General features: G+C 50.6%; 1 protein-coding gene across 5 annotated transcripts; it reads left to right on the forward strand.

Moving 5' to 3' along the window:
* Nucleotides 1-444: 444 nt before the first annotated feature.
* Nucleotides 445-15,053, forward strand: NTAN1 (N-terminal asparagine amidase). Of its 5 annotated transcripts, XM_070779705.1 has the most exons (11): nucleotides 448-605; nucleotides 2,513-2,594; nucleotides 7,314-7,416; nucleotides 7,493-7,558; nucleotides 7,843-7,951; nucleotides 9,684-9,757; nucleotides 10,939-10,992; nucleotides 11,543-11,596; nucleotides 12,826-12,923; nucleotides 14,209-14,322; nucleotides 14,707-15,053. In XM_070779705.1, the coding sequence occupies exons 2-11, from the start codon at nucleotides 2,580-2,582 to the stop codon at nucleotides 14,884-14,886; spliced, it is 867 nt and encodes a 288-aa protein (XP_070635806.1). In that variant the 5' UTR covers nucleotides 448-605; nucleotides 2,513-2,579; the 3' UTR covers nucleotides 14,887-15,053. The 5 variants fall into 5 exon arrangements, with proteins under 5 accessions (XP_019843129.1, XP_019843128.1, XP_070635806.1 ...); XM_019987570.2 differs by lacking the exon at nucleotides 2,513-2,594 and having other exon boundaries at nucleotides 445-605; XM_019987569.2 differs by lacking the exon at nucleotides 11,543-11,596 and having other exon boundaries at nucleotides 446-605.
* Nucleotides 15,054-15,213: the final 160 nt, after the last annotated feature.

A 15,213-nucleotide genomic window follows, 5' to 3' on the forward strand; every position in this document is an offset into this window, starting at 1 on the left:
TGGGATTCTCCAGGCAAGAACACTGGGGTGGATTGCCATTTCCTTCTCCAACGCGTCAAAGTGAAAAGCGATGGTGAAGTGCTCAGTCGTGTCCGACTCTTAGCGACCCCATGGACTGTAGCCTACCCAGGCTCCTCCGTCCATGGGATTTTCCAGACAAGAGTACTGGAGTGGGGTGCCATTGCCTTCTCCTGTGAGCCTGGAGCTGAGGGCAAAGGCCCTCTGGAGAAGCGCGGCTCCTCCCCATCCTGCGTGTCTTTCCACGCTTTCAGAACTACATTTCCCAGCGCCCCTTGCGGAGGAGGTGGGCTCCCTCCGGTTTGTACTACGTTTCCCATGGGGCCCTGCGACCCCGCTCTAGATTTCCTTAGCCTCTTGGGACAGCGCCTCCGTCGGACTCCATTTCCCGGAGGCACGCGCGGCGCGGCGGGCGGGGCGGGGCGGCCCGGGACTAGGGGCGGAGGGCGGCCCGGGGGTGGGGAGGCCGCTGCCTCCCTGGGCCTGCCCGGGCGGCCGCCTCCGCGATGCCGCTGCTCGTGGACGGGCGGCGAGTGCGGCTGCCGCAGTCCGCCGGGGACCTGGTCCGAGCCCACCCGCTTCTGGAGGTAAGCAGAGCCCGGGCGGGGGGCTACGAGGCGGGCCCAAGGGAACCCGCAGGCGGGCCAGAGCCCTCCTCAGCCCGCCAACGCCGGCACCACCAGCTCTTCCCGGAGTCAGGCTCGAAACTTGGCGCAGCCGAGGTGCTGTTGGCACATCCGGAGCCTGGGCTTGAGGCGTCTGGGAGCTTTTACCTTCTTTGGACCTTACAGGGCATCTGCAGAGGCCCCACTCTTTTTCCAGAAGAGGGGACGGGGGCCCAGAGAGGTTAGGTGACTTGCCCAAGGTCGCCCAGCAGCGCGGCTGGAGGACACGCCGGGACCCCCTCTTCACATATAGGGCGGTCCTAGCCCCCCACTTCGGATTTTGACCCGTTTAGGCGAATCTGGGCAGCGCCCTGGGTCGCTCCCTCGCCGCGCATCCCCACCCGCGGTGAGTGCAGCGCCCTCCTGGGGTTTTCAGGAAGCCGGAGGTTGTTCCGGGTGTGGGCAGGGGCATCCCGACGGGTCCCCTGGGCATCTGGCCCCGGGGTGTGGGGCTCCCGGCTATTTTTAGACGGAAGAAAGGGCCCTCCGTGTTTTCCCCCCGCTGGGCTGTGTTGAGGACCACACCCTATGGGAGGTTTTTTTTGTTGTTTCCTGCTTTTGTCCTTAGATAGACCTCTGAACCCTTATTCGATGCATAAGCGGACACAGTTTGGAAAACGGTTTTTACTGTTAAAAAAAAAAAAATCGGAACCAAACCTCCCACTTGCCCCAGATCCAGTACAACCCATTTCATGGATTTAAGAGATGCCCGCTGAGCCCGTCATGTGCCTTGATTATGGCTTTTGCCTCTTTTCTTACAGTCAGGGTATGTATAGGATGGGGATGGTTTTTATGTTTTTTAGCCATAGAGTGGCTCAAACACCATAACTGTTAATTAAGTGCCATACAGGGGAAAATGCCCCTTTTCACTCTGCAGAGTGAATCTCAGGAATCTGGCCAAGTCTGTGGGCTTAGGAAAGATATTCTTGAGGTTTCTTCTGTACCAGTTGGGCGGTGTGTAATGATTTTGTCCAGCAGGCTTGTTTTGTTTATTTTCCCTTGATCTCCGCCTCCCCTGGCGAGAACATAAGCTTCCTGAAGGCAGAGTATGTGTCTTCCCTTTGTATCCTCAGAGCCTAGGGCAGACCCTGGCAGTGAATCTGTGCTTTGTAAATATGTGTTACACAAACGTGTGAGCAGAATGACCCCTGAAAAATGAGGCGATGTTAATGACAAGGGAAGAGGGGACAACTCTATGTGATTCTCAACTTAAATTTCAAGAAAGCCGTAGTAGTATCAGCCAGTACATGCTGGGCGCCCAGCGGACACTGGTCATCGTGTTAAGCACTCTCCTCCTTTGCTGTGTCACTGCCACACCATTAACAGCTGAAGCTGGGACTGGGACTCACTAAAGGGAAAAAGTTGCAGCTGCCTAAAGAACGTAGTGACACTATATTTATGTCTGTTAGAAAGTTTCTATGAAAAAGTTAGTCCAAGGCAGCACCCTAAGTGTGGAGAGAAGGGGAATGAGGTGAGATACCAGGAACCTCTAGAAGGGAGGTTTGGCCTCTGGGGAGACTCGGCCTAGAAAGGCTGTGGAGTGGGGACCAGTTTGCCTTACAGGAGTGTGGCTGGGGTGGGCAGCCTAAGGGGAGAGGGGAGGCATTCTTGCCGGGCCAACTGGACTGTGCCCCCAGCCCCTGGGCAGAGCAGGAGGGGCTCCGAGGGCGGGTGAACTGGCTGGTTTCCCTGGCACAGAGGGCAGGAGGGCAGAATGGGAGGCAAGCCGGGAGAGGTCGGTCATACTTAAGTTGCAGAGGTTTAGATGGGTCGATCAGCTGACACACAGTGTAGAGAAATGAAAGGTTTAATTATTATTTGTTTAATAGCAAGCAGTATCCCCTTGGTAAGAAAATAGAAGTCTCCAAAAGAAGAAAAAAGAATCTGACCGCAGCCATGCTTCACACTTTGGTGAATATCCTTACAGAGGTTTTTCTTTGTACATGACGCACTTTTTTACATGGTAACGTCCTGTATCTTCTGTTCTATAAGGTGTCTCTTTTCCTGTGACAGCAGGTTGTAAGTATGCAGTAGCAGCCGTTACTAGCCTGTCTACAGCTATGTTTAGCATAGGATAATAACAGCAGCAACAGTAATAGCAGTGCTGCGGAGCTCGCCAAGCATCCCAGCCCTAGGAGGCAGGTACTACTGCTGCTCCCGTTTTACAGTTGGGGACTCTGAGGCACGGGGGTGGAGTGAGTTGCCCAAGGTTTTGCGTGCTGCGAGAGGTGAACCCTGGCGGGTTTGCCTTCGCCTCTGGAGCAGCGCTGCTCAGTACGGTAGCCATTGGCCACAGGTGGCAGTTTACATTTAGTTACAATTCAATAAAATTTAAAAATCAGCTCCTCAGTCACACTGGGCTTCCCAAGTGGCTCAGTGGTTAAAGAATCCGCCTGCAGTGCAGGAGACGCAAGAGATGCGGGTTCTATCGTGGGGTTGGGAAGATTCCCCTGGAGGAGGGCAAGGCAACCCACTCCAGTATTCTTGCCTGGAGAATCCCATGGACAGAGGAGCCTGGCGGGCTACAGTCCATGGGGTCGCAGAGTCGGACACGACGTGAAGCACACACACAGTCACACTAGCCATGTTTCAAGTGCTCGACAGTCATGAGTGACAGCGGCTGCAGGATGAGACAGCAGGTGCAGATGCTGCCGTCCCCGCAGAGAGCGCTCTCGGACCTTGCGGTCCAGAGCCTGCGCTCTTATCCAGCCTCTGGATGCTCAGAATCCGGTCCCTCAGCATCTTAGGACTTAATGATCCCATGGAATTCCACATAACATAGTTCCTGCTTTTAAGCATGCGAGACATTTCTGCTCTTTCCTCTTGAGGAACATTCACAGAGCTGAATCTTTATAAACCCCTGTAATTATCCCATGGAAGGGCTTTTTGAGCAGAAAAGCCCTGTAACAGAACCAGTGTTTTGAAGCAAGGATGTGGGTAGGGGAGACCTTGGGGTCAGGACCAGGGAGCAGAGGTGGGGAGTAGGGACAGCCACTCCCCACAGGCCTGCTCCCAGTTAATCCTCCCACAACCTAAGCAGTGGCCTCGTTTCCCAGAGGACGGGATGAAGCACAGGGGCTCAGGCTCAGCCCAGGTCACTCGCTCCAGGACGGGGCAGGGGGGGAGGGGGGGCGCCCCCTGCCCCCAGCATTGTCATGCCTTGTACCTTTTGCTGGGGGCACGAGTTGCAGGAATTGAGGCGAGAGGCGCATGGGGTTCAGTGGAAGAATTCTCACCTCCCACACAGGAGACCCTGGGTCCTATTCTCGGCCACAGTATCATTGTGCTCCCGTTTCTTGCGCTTCCCAGGTGGCTCAGCAGTAAAGGAGCCACCTGCCAATGCAGGAGACGCAGGTTCGATCCCTGGCTCAGGAAGATCCCCTGGAGGAGGAAATGGCAACCCACTCCAATAATCTTTCCTGGGAAATCCCATGGACAGAGAAGCCTGGTGGGCTACAGTCCATGGGGTCGCAAAGAGAGTCAGACACGACTGAGCAACTAAACAGCTACAACTGCAGGTGTAAGGGAAGACGGGCCGGAGACCAGGGAGGGCCCTGTGGCGGGAGGGAGGCTCAGTTCCGAGGGCCGGGCTGGGCGGCGCTTTCATACTTGCTGTCCCGTTTTTGAAGGAAGAACAGACAGAGTCTGGCAGAGGGGTGCGGGGGACTTAGTCGTCCTCTGGGGTGCACCTCAGTGATGGTTGAACACAGGGACAGTCAGCTACAGCCATGGGCCGCGTTCTGTTGGTGGATGACCCACCAGCCCAGAGTGGTTTCTGCATTTTTAAACGATGAGGGGAAAGAAAGGAATGCTTCCTGACACGTGACGTATGAAGTCTCGTGAAATTCAGTGTTCAGTGTCACCCATGAATATTTTCTGGGGACACTGCTGTTTGTCACATGTTCTCTGTTGATTTCACACTGAGGAGCTGAAACCGCACGGTCTGCTAAGCCCCAAATATTTACCGCCTGGCCCTTTTCTGAAACAAGTGCACTGACCCCGGGGATAAGAGGACAGTGCCCTCCGATAGGAATTGAGAAATGAGGGTGAGCAGTAGCAGGAGAGACTGAGGGAAAGGTTTGGGGTTGTGTGTGTGTGTGTGAATCTGAGTGTTCAGAACGTTAAAAAAAACTTGAGAAACCTGGGGCTGCTTTTATTTCAGAAAGGATATGAGTTTATATAGTAGGGCTGGGTGCTTTTTCTTAGAGGAGAACTTTGGCTAATCTTCTTTGAAAGTGACAGACCAAAGCAACGTCGCTGTTTTCCCTTTCAGGCCGTCCTCTCTCCTGATCAGTGCGCTTCTGTTTCTCTGGGAAACAGTAGGCGCTGTGTAGATCAGAGACGTTGTGATTTGGGGTTCTTAGGTAAACAAGTTATAATTCATTCCTCAGAAATAGCTTTGCTTTTGGGTGGTGACCCAGTTGTGAAAAGGAGCGGTAAAAATTTGCCTTGACTCCTCCCTCCCTCTCCCCGAAACGAACCAAAAGAGGTGAGTATTAAAGGAATGATTAAAAAAAAGGAAATTCTGCGTTCTCCTTTATCTTACCTTGAATTGAGGTGAGAAGTGGTATGAAAAGGAAGAGCGCTCACTGCTCTGAGGTGTGAGTTTTTGCACAATCGGCTGCATTTCTTTCTCCCTGACTCGGCCATCGGATCGCACACTGTGCTTCATTCAGTCCTTCGTTCCTTTCTTTTTAGAAAAATATTTTACATTGAAGTATAGTTAATTTGCGATGTGTTGATTCCTGCTGTATAGCAGTGATTCCGTTTTATGTATTTATATTCTTTCTCATACTCTTTTCCATTGTCATTTATTACAGGATACTGACTGGTTCCCTGTGCTACATACAATTAGGACCTTATTGTTTATCCATTCTGTATGTAATAGTGTGCATCTGCTAATCCCCAGTTTAATTCCTTTCTGAAGTGGTTCCTCCCTATTTCTCACTGTACTTCCTCTCTGTGACTGCTGCCTTGCTTCTAATTAGTGGAGGTTTATTAGAAGAGAACTCTCTACAACTCATCGAATGGATTGTCATGTTCTCTTCTATCTCTTGTATTTTGTCCAGTAAGCCAGCACTAACCGAAATTAGCCCCAGCTGCGAGGAATGGCCGGCAGCCAGTGTAAGTCTATAAAAATGTTCCCTGGTCTAGACAAGTGCCTACACGCTCTGTATTTGCACACGTGGTTAGGAAATTGTTTATTGAGGAGTTTATTTTTTGTAAGTAAGAAGGAAATTAGGATACCTTTTAGCGATGCATCAATTTGACATTTTTGAAAAAAAAAAAAGTTTAATTCTCATTAAAGAATTAATTGGGCTTCCCTGGTGGCTCAGACAGTAAAGAATCTATCTGCCTGCAATGCAGGCAATCTGGGTTTGATCTCTGGGTCGGGAAGATCCCCCGGAGAAGGGAATGGCAACCCACTCCAGTATTTTTGCCTGGGAAATCCCATGGACAAAGGAGCCTGGTGGGCTACAGTTCCGGGATTGCGAAGTCGGACACAACTGAGCAACTGAGCGAAGAATTAACTGGCCACCTGAGTTTTCCCCGCTCCAGATTTACTACATAAAAATTTATACAGATACTCAGTGGACAACTAATGTTACCCTGCCTTTTCATTAATTTGCTTATTTATGAGTTCTCTTTTTTGGTTCTCTACTGTAGCCTTTTCTTTTCTTTTGGGCCACGCCACGTGGCATGTGGAATGTTCCCTAACCAGGGATTCAACCCGTGCCCCCAGCATGGGGTGCTCAGCGTCCTAACACTGGACCACCAGGGAAATCCCCTGGTTTTCTACTTTAATAACATAATTACCTCATAGGGCATTTGGAGAATAGAGGAACGACAGCTGGGACAGTTAAATGACGTGCGTTGGCCTTGTTCCAACACCATCATGGTTATATTGGTGGTTCCTTCCAGTATTTTCCCCTATGTGTAGTAACATTTTCAGCATTGTCGTACTAATAGCATATTTACAGCTTAAATTTCTGTTTTCCCACTCTTGTGTCTCGCTCTTCAGTTTTACTTTTCTCAAAGCTCCTTTCCCGTAGTCTTCATTGTTGGCGACTGTGCAGTTAACAGCTGTGAGCCGGTTCTGCATAATGGCTTACCTTTTCTGTTGTCGTCCCCAGCTTCATGCCGTTCCCGGTAACACAGGGATAAGCGCATTGGCATTTGGGGTTATTTCCACAGTACAGGTTTCCAGAGCGGGGATTACTAGGTTGGGGCATAGGGAAGGCTTGGACCCATCCTCATCTTTAAAGAAAGTGAAGAAGGGCTGTCATTTCTGAACCACTCACTCCACTAGTCCATCTGATCCGATTCTCTTTGTAGTTGCAAAGGATTGTGGAAAAGGATCTTTGCATCTTATTTCATAGGTTTTAGAATGTTGTTCTCTAGGGTGAAAAAAACCCAGAACTTCCTTGCTTTCTTTATTGTTCCACATGGTAGTGTTTTTGTTTATCCCACTGCGTTTTTATTTTAGCCTTTCTGTCAGATAATACACACACCTCAGACCTCATGAGGGTCTGTTTCCACCTAGGGCGCACTTTGGCTCTCTCCACCTATCTAGTTACTCAGTCCTCACTAATTTCCATCACTATTTTATTTTTTTTTTTAATTAAACAGGAAAGAGCCAGACTTCTCAGAGGTCAGTCTGTTCAACAAGTGGGACCCCAGGGCCTTCTGTATGTTCAGCAAAGAGAGCTTGCAGTGACCTCCCCAAAGGATGGTAGGTTAGGAACCAGTGAATTGGGCCTTCTCCCCAAAGGCTAGTGGATGTTTTATTTTATTTCTTTTTTAAACAGGCTCCGTCTCCATTCTGGGTTCTGATGATGCCACCACTTGTCACATTGTGGTCCTGAGGCACACAGGTATGACGAGAGACACGCAGGAAACCGTTCCTTACCTGGACCCACCGCGTGGGACCACCAGCGTCTCGATTTGCGTTTCCTGGCTCCGCTCACCTCTCCTCCGTCTGCATGGCCCCTCCCCGAGGCCCTGGTCAGATGGGTTGGCTGGGCAGCCCAGACGTCTCTGTTTTTCCTTCTTGCAGGCTGTTCAAAGATGAGGCGGTCCGAATGGACAGGCGTAGACCTGGGCTGCGCCCCGAGTTCTCATCGGGAATAACATGAGTCGTTTCACCCTTGTTCTTCAGGTAATGGGGCTACCTGCTTGACACACTGCGACGGAAGTGACACCAAAGCTGAGGTCCCCTTGATCATGAACGCCATAAAATCCTTTCCCGACCACACTCAATGTGGAAGGTGAGCGTCCCGCTCCTGCGTTGCGTCCTGTGGGGAACTTGGCCCCGTCGTGTAGAGGAAGCTGCCGGGGTGCCCGCCCTTGCCTCAGCAACTGCTCAGGGAAGAGTGGGCGACGGGACTCGGGGCCGGCCCCGGAAGGAGGGTCTGGCTTTGAACCTGCAGTTGTGTTCTCAGTGGCGCTCTCTTGGCCTCTGTGTGTCCGCCGATGCCTTATGGCGCCAGCAGTGGAATCTCTCCCTTTCTTCAGGAGGTGTTTGTTGAACGTTTCCTGTGAACTAGAACTGGTCATAGGTGCCAGGGGCCTCGCAGTGAACGGAGGAGACAAAACCCTGCCCCGGGGCTCACAGTCCACGGGGAGGAGACGCCAGCAAAGCAGGATGCTAAGTAGCGGATGGGCTGTGAGGAAAAGGAGGGTGAGAACGAATGAAGGGGGTCAGCGTTGCAGACTGTGTGCAAGACTGGCACCCGCCTGGGCGCCCAGCACAGTGCCCGCCTGCTTACCAGTGACAGACAGCATGGTCACCTCTGCTTCCCACATGCGGCCCCCGGGCTGGGCTCTCAGGAGCCACGTGGCTACTTAAGGGAGCCGCGACCCCAGCCCAGCTGTCCGGCTGGTGCTCGCTGTCGCCTCCCCTTTCTCTCTCATCGCCGGGCCTGGCAGGCATGGCTCTCATTGTATTTGAAGTCTGGGGCAGCAGTTCACTGGAATGAACTAGTCTAGTCATACACATGTTCTTCAAATCCCAGGGATTTAAGGAAGGCCTCCTCGCTGTCACAGTTTCCCTAGTGGAACACAGATCCATTTTTAAGTTTAACTCTCCCCTTGCTGGGTCTCTGATGGCCTGGGCTGGCCTCAACCTTGTGTCCTGTCAGACGCTGAGCCTGGCAGGTTATATAGCTGGACTGGGCTCCAGGCCCAGGGCCGTGGTTCTCAGCACACGGTTGTGAGAGAGGATTCGAGGCCACCAGATGCTTTGCGCTGAGCCACTGACACAGAAGATTCTGGGGCCTTCCTCAGGAGGATTCTGTCTGTCAGTTGAAGGGAATGTGAAAGGTGGCCGCACTCTCTTGAGCTCGGGTCCCCAGGTCGAGGATGGAGGTTAGCAGAGAAGTGAGCCTGGGAAACGCAGGGTTAACAGAGTTAATGTGGTTTTTCCAGCTATAGGGTTTCCTGGAGCTTTGCTCTGCTGCTGTGCGTGGTGGCTCCCCTGGGAGCGGGTGAGGCCTCCCAAGCATATTTAACCCCAAGAACACTTTTCTGTCTCGTGCGGCCAATGTTCAGGGGGATGCACTGAGGAGAAAGCTGGTCTCATAGATAAGCATGTGCTTCAGATGCTGACCCGGTTTCCTTCTCTGTAAAACGGAGATGAGACCCCTGTCTCTCCAAGACACTTGCCTCCTGGTGGCGGAGATGCCCCTGCACAGGGCTGGGTCAGTCTCGTCCCTCCCCGACCCTGCCGAGACTTTTAAGAGGTTTCTGAAGTTTCCCGCTCAGGGCGGGTGAGTAGTGTGACGTAATCGTCATCTTCCAGACCAGCCTTTCTTACTCTTGCCTCCCAGTGGCATCATGTTTGAGACACAGCGCCCCTGGGCCCCCGGGCAGAACCCCAGTGTGTGCGCCATGGCGTGAACAGGGCCGGGAGCCAGGAGCTGAGGCTCGGGGCAGACCCAGGCCTGCCGGGCCGAGCCGAGCCATCCCGCCTCTGAGCACACCCTCCCGTCTCTTTGCCAGGCTGGAAGCGCACCTGGTGGGAGGCTTCAATGACGACAGGCAGTTGTCACAGAAACTGACTCATCAGCTCCTTAGTAAGTTCACTTTTCCCCTCAAATCTGATAAAAATGTGTACCTATTTTTGCTTAGATGAAAATCTCAATTAGTACAGAACCTGCGAGGGTCACACCTGGTGGGAGCCACCCAAACTGCTCAGCTTGGAATCTTCCAAAAACACTGGAGAGCAAAGAGCTAAACGTTTAGAGCTCATGGGATGGGGACAAGGTTTTCCTTCAAAACAGTAGGTGATGCCTCACAGTAAGCCTGTGAATTGTGTGGGAAAAAAACAAACCACCCTCCTGCAGAAATGTTCATGTTAATCTGCAGAAAGTTAAATAACCCTGATAATACTATTTTTTCTTGGTTAAATTAGCAAATACCACCATGAGAAAAAACAACGTTGTTCTGTGATTGACCATGAAGCAGCGAGGTGGGCGTACTTCCACCCTGGAGTACTTGGGTGGAGCCTTCGGTGGAACCTGGAAAGCCTTTTGGCATCATGGTCCATCACAGACCCAGTAATTTCTCTTTTGAGAATCTTTTCTAAGAAAATTAATCTGAAATGTGCATAGAGATTTACACCTGAAGGTGGGCAGTAGATTATTTACAATAGGAAATCTAAATGTCCATTAGTAGAGGCATAGTTATACATACCATTAAAAAATATTTAACGAAGAGGTTTGAATTGCACGGGAAAATACCGTGTACAAACAATCAGGATGTGAAATTGTCTGCACGGTGTCTGAGCTCAGCTGTGCATGGACAGGCACGGCAGGAAGTACACTCACTGTTAAGTGCTAGGATTATCAGCAGGAGAAGCCCATTCACTTACACCTTTAAAAGCCACATACTCTTTATACTCTTCTATATTTTCCAAATGTTTCATAACGGTCAAATTTTTTTATGACCCATCATCAGGGAAAAACGTTCTTTAGGAAAAGGTTAAAATCTTATGACTCAGTTTGTCCCGCCAGCCTCTCAGAATAGGGAGAAGGAAAGTCTCTGTGGAAGTTTTCTCTGGGCCCAATGCTGGGAGCACGTCTGACCCTTGGCAGGCAGGGTGCTGGGTGTCCGCTCACGGGTCTCCGCCTCCGATGGACAGGCCAGGCTGTGGTCTAAGGGTGGTGGATCCCACCCTCCATCCCCCTCTTGTTCAGCGTATGCTCTGCTACTTAAGGGAACTTTTTTGACATCAGTTTTAAAATTCTCATTGTAGGTGAATTTGACAGACAAGAAGATGACATTCATTTGGTGACATTGTGTGTGACAGGTGAGCTCCGCCATCCTTCCCAGAGCAAAGCTGTAGCTTTGGGGGATGTTTTGGCCTCGCCCTGAAGGCAGGACCTCACGTCTGTGCCTCAGTTGCAGACGGCACCATGTGTCGTCGGACTGCTGCCCTCTTCCAGCTTTCCCCGTATCTGCTGGCATGGCCCTCCCTGCCCTCCCACATCCAGATCCAGTGCAGCCTCCGCTGAGATCCTGACCGCCCCACCCCCCAAGGGCTCTCCTCTGACCTCCTCGGATTCTCAGCAGCCTCTTCCGTTTTCTAGGAAGGGGCGGGGCTGGTCCTGAGAGGAGCTGCCGCCACACGTGTGGGTGATCGGAGGCTCAGACTCTGGAAGGGCAGTTTGTTCCAATAACCTGACCGCCCCGGGCTCAGCTGGGAAACGGGACACAGGCCCTTTCATGTTCTGATCCCCCCGCCTTTGCAGGCAGGGGAAGCTCCTTCTTGGCCTCTGTTTATAGAAAATGAAAGCAATTATTTAGTATTTCTTAAAAATTAGATCTTAAAATTCCCTTTTTTTTTTTTAACGTGTTAGAATTAAATGACCGGGAAGAAAATGAAAGCCACTTTCCAATAATATACGGCATTGGTAAGTAGCGTGTTGGGCGGAGGGTCTGTGATCTTACGCTGGTTAAAGGCCGATTCTGCAGCTGGTGGGCCCGGGGCTGTCAGTGTGGCAGAGCCTTAGGCCCAGGTCCTGACTCCTCTCTGGATCTGCTGGGCGAGCCTGGGCATGGAGCTTACCTTCTCTGACCTTATATCTATGAGAGAAAAAATTGTCCACATCCTAGACTGTGAAGGGAAACAAGGCAGCGAATAGAAAGCCTGGGCCTTACCTGGTTAGGGGACAGCTCGATGTCAGTGGGCTCTGCTCCCCCAAGAGGCCCCTCTGTTTTTCTCTAGCCAGAGCTCTAGGGGCTGGAATGGGGCGATTTGAATCTTCTTGTACTCAGGGAACTAATTAAGGTTCTGATGGAGAACAAAAAGCCTACAAAGCAAAGTGAAACCATCAGGCTAAAGATGGTTAGCCTGAAAGAAAGCCAGAGTGTCCCTTCCTCCTGTGACAGCCCCTGGGACTCCTGAGGCATTAATAGGCTGGGACTGGCTGTCTTTATTTATTTGCTATAAGTATTTATTTGGCTGCATTGGGTCTTAGTTGTGGCACGTAGGGTTTTTTCTTGCGGTGCCTGGGCTTCTCTCTAGTTGAGGCACCTACTGAGAGCTCAGTAGTTCAGGTGAGGGCTTAACTGCCCTGCTGCATGTGGGATCTTGGTTCCCTGACCAGGGATTGAACCCGAGTCCCCTGCATTGGAAGGCAGATTTTGAACCACTGTACCACCAGGGAAGTCCTGAGACTGGCTGTCTCTACAGAGGGTTTCTGCCATATTCCTAACGTTCGGTTTATTTGGCAGGGTATTCACTGCTTTATTCTCTATCCTTTGTATGTCAGAAACAGTCATAACCAACACATACCACCAGCCCTGGCGCCGATCCCAGGCCACGTCCGCAGCCTTGTCTTGCCAAGGCTTGTCTTCCTTGTCACAGGGCTGAGCAGGGAGGCCTTGCCACGGGCTGCCTGAAGAGATGGCGCGTCTCCCGGGTGGGGGCGGCCCTTGGTCTGGAACCAGGTCTTACTGGGTCCAGCTCGGGCCTCAGCACTTCTCAGTGAGATGCCTGGCCAAAGGGTTGCATTCTCCCTTCCCAGAAAGGGAGAGACTGCCGACACGTAACTTTGTTCAGTCCTATCACGGGTGATGGTATGCATGGGAGACTTACCAGCTCCTTTTGCCAATTGGAGTCATCCTGTTGTCCCCACAGCTGTCAACATCAAAACTGCGGAAATCTACAGAGCCTCCTTCCAAGACCGAGGTCCGGAGGAGGAGCTGCGGGCTGCCCGAGCTTTAACAGGAGGACCAGTGAGTCCGACAGCATCTTGTCTTAACAGGGTGAAGGGAAAAGGGGGGGCATCAAACTCTAAAGCCTTGAGCTTTATCCACCTTGGAAATGAAAAGTTTCTGATGGCTTCTGGAAAGCTGCCCATGATCAGGAACCACCACACACTCACAGCACGTAGAGAAGAAAGAATGTTTTAGGTTAGAAGCGCAAGACCCCAGTTCTCTGCCCTGAAGATGTTGGGGATATATGTGAATCCCCCTGCATCCAGATCCAAACAAAATGAACCCCATGTACTTTGTAAGAACTTTACCAGTGAAGTTACTGCAAAGAAAGGAGAGCTAAGTGGGGAGAAGAGGCTTTTCTCTTCTGTACTGCAGGTCATGCTGTCCCCAGACAAGGTCACTGGAAAGCAGTTTGCTGGGATGAACTGATGCCCAAAGAATAATCAGATCAGTTTAAAAGTCTGATTGCCTTTCGGTCTTTTTAGTTAGCTAACACCTTCATTTTAAAAGTTAGGAAAAAAAGAATAAGACTTACATGCTGTTTGAGGAACAAGTGAAAAAATCCTTTAAAAACACGTAATGTGAAAAAAACAGAAATCGCATCAGTCTGCTTGCTTAGGAAAAGCTGCTGTTTTCACTGGAAATGTCTGGACCCAGTGGTCTGTTTTGCCAACCCTTTGACATTGTCAGGTTTCCTTTCTCAGTGTCTCAGGGAGAACAGTCTTGATTTAGCCAAGATTCAGGACATATTTTAGTCTCAGTAACCGAAATTGAACATTGCTGGTTAAGCTGGAAACTACCATTGGCACATTTGAGAATTCAGGGAATTGATCATTTAGCAAATTTTTACGAGTTGGCTTTTCCCTTCTTTTGAGGGGGCAACAGGCATGTGTGGTTTTAAGCTCCAAGATGACTAGGGGTGTGAACAAGGAGGCGGCGAGGCCATGGCCTTGGGACAGACACACGGGGTCTGCAGCCCAGCCCGGACACTACAGACGCGTGACTTTGGGCAGCAGGCCCATCTCTCTAAGCCTCAGGTCTCCAACCAAAATGGAAAAAACACCAGCTTCCTGCAGGATTGTTGTCAGAACTAAACAAAATGATGTCTGTTGCCCACCAAGTGCAGTACCAGACCAGTGGGAAGTAGTTAAGCGGCAGCTTGTTTCAGTGAGAGCAAACTTGAAAGACGCTTCTCTACCAGATAGATGCCTTAAGTTCAAGACGACACGGGAGCCTGCGTTAAAGGCAGCATTTCCACCGATAACACTCCTTAAATTCTGCCCCTGAAATGTTCTTTTTTTAGATGATTAGCATTTACGATGCAAAGACAGAGCAACTTCGTATAGGACCGTATTCCTGGACGCCATTTCCCCATGTGGATTTCTGGTTGCAGCAAGATGATAAGCAGATACTAGAGGTGAGCATCTACAGGCTGGGCATCTCTCTGGCCCCTGGTTTCCTCATCTGTTGAAGAACAGAGTGTAGACGAGACAACAGCAGTTCCCTTCGGTGTCTGTGGAGGGCGCCATTTGCAGACCCTGCTGAGCTGCTCCTAAAGTTAGTCGGGGGTGAGTGGATCCTGGGTAGATGTCTACGCAGCATAGCAACAGGCAGCCATCTGCTTTGTTCTTGTTAACCCAGCACACCTGTTCCTTATGTAACTTTACAAATTATATATATTTATACAGTGATCCGAGAACAGCCTGATGAATGTGTAAGGAGTACAGAGACTCTTGACAGCTTTATCAAAGTAGGGAACAAAGCAGGTTCTCCTCTCACACCCCAAATCTTGTTTTTCCAGAACCTTTCCACATCACCCCTGGCTGAGCCTCCCCACTTTGTTGAACATATTAGATCTACCTTGATGTTTTTAAAGAAACATCCTTCTCCAGCTAACACACTGTTTCCTGGGAACAAGGCTCTACTCTACAAAAAAAATGAAGATGGCTTATGGGAAAAGATCTCTTCCCCAGGAAGCTAAAAAATAGGAATTACCAAAGAAAGCACCTCTCTGATACAACAAAAGACCCCTGCTGGGGGCAGGGAAGAGTGTGAACTTGGAAACTTCCTCCGTTGAGTCTGAGGTCTCTCTCCTTACTCAGTGTTTTTCAGATGACTTTAAAATAAAATCTTATTTTGGCAAAGGCATTTGTTTAGGTTTTCTTCTTGGTTAGTATTAAGAGGCCAGAGGAGAAGCTGGCTTGCAGCTATTTCAGATACTTGGGTAAGTCTGGGTAAGTCTTCCTAATTCTGCTAAATTAGTGAATAAAGGAAAAATTGTCGTTTAGTTTAAAATGCAGTGGTGAGA

This window comes from Bos indicus, chromosome 25 (genome assembly GCF_029378745.1).
Source record: "Bos indicus isolate NIAB-ARS_2022 breed Sahiwal x Tharparkar chromosome 25, NIAB-ARS_B.indTharparkar_mat_pri_1.0, whole genome shotgun sequence".
NCBI classification, from domain to species: Eukaryota; Metazoa; Chordata; class Mammalia; order Artiodactyla; family Bovidae; genus Bos; species Bos indicus.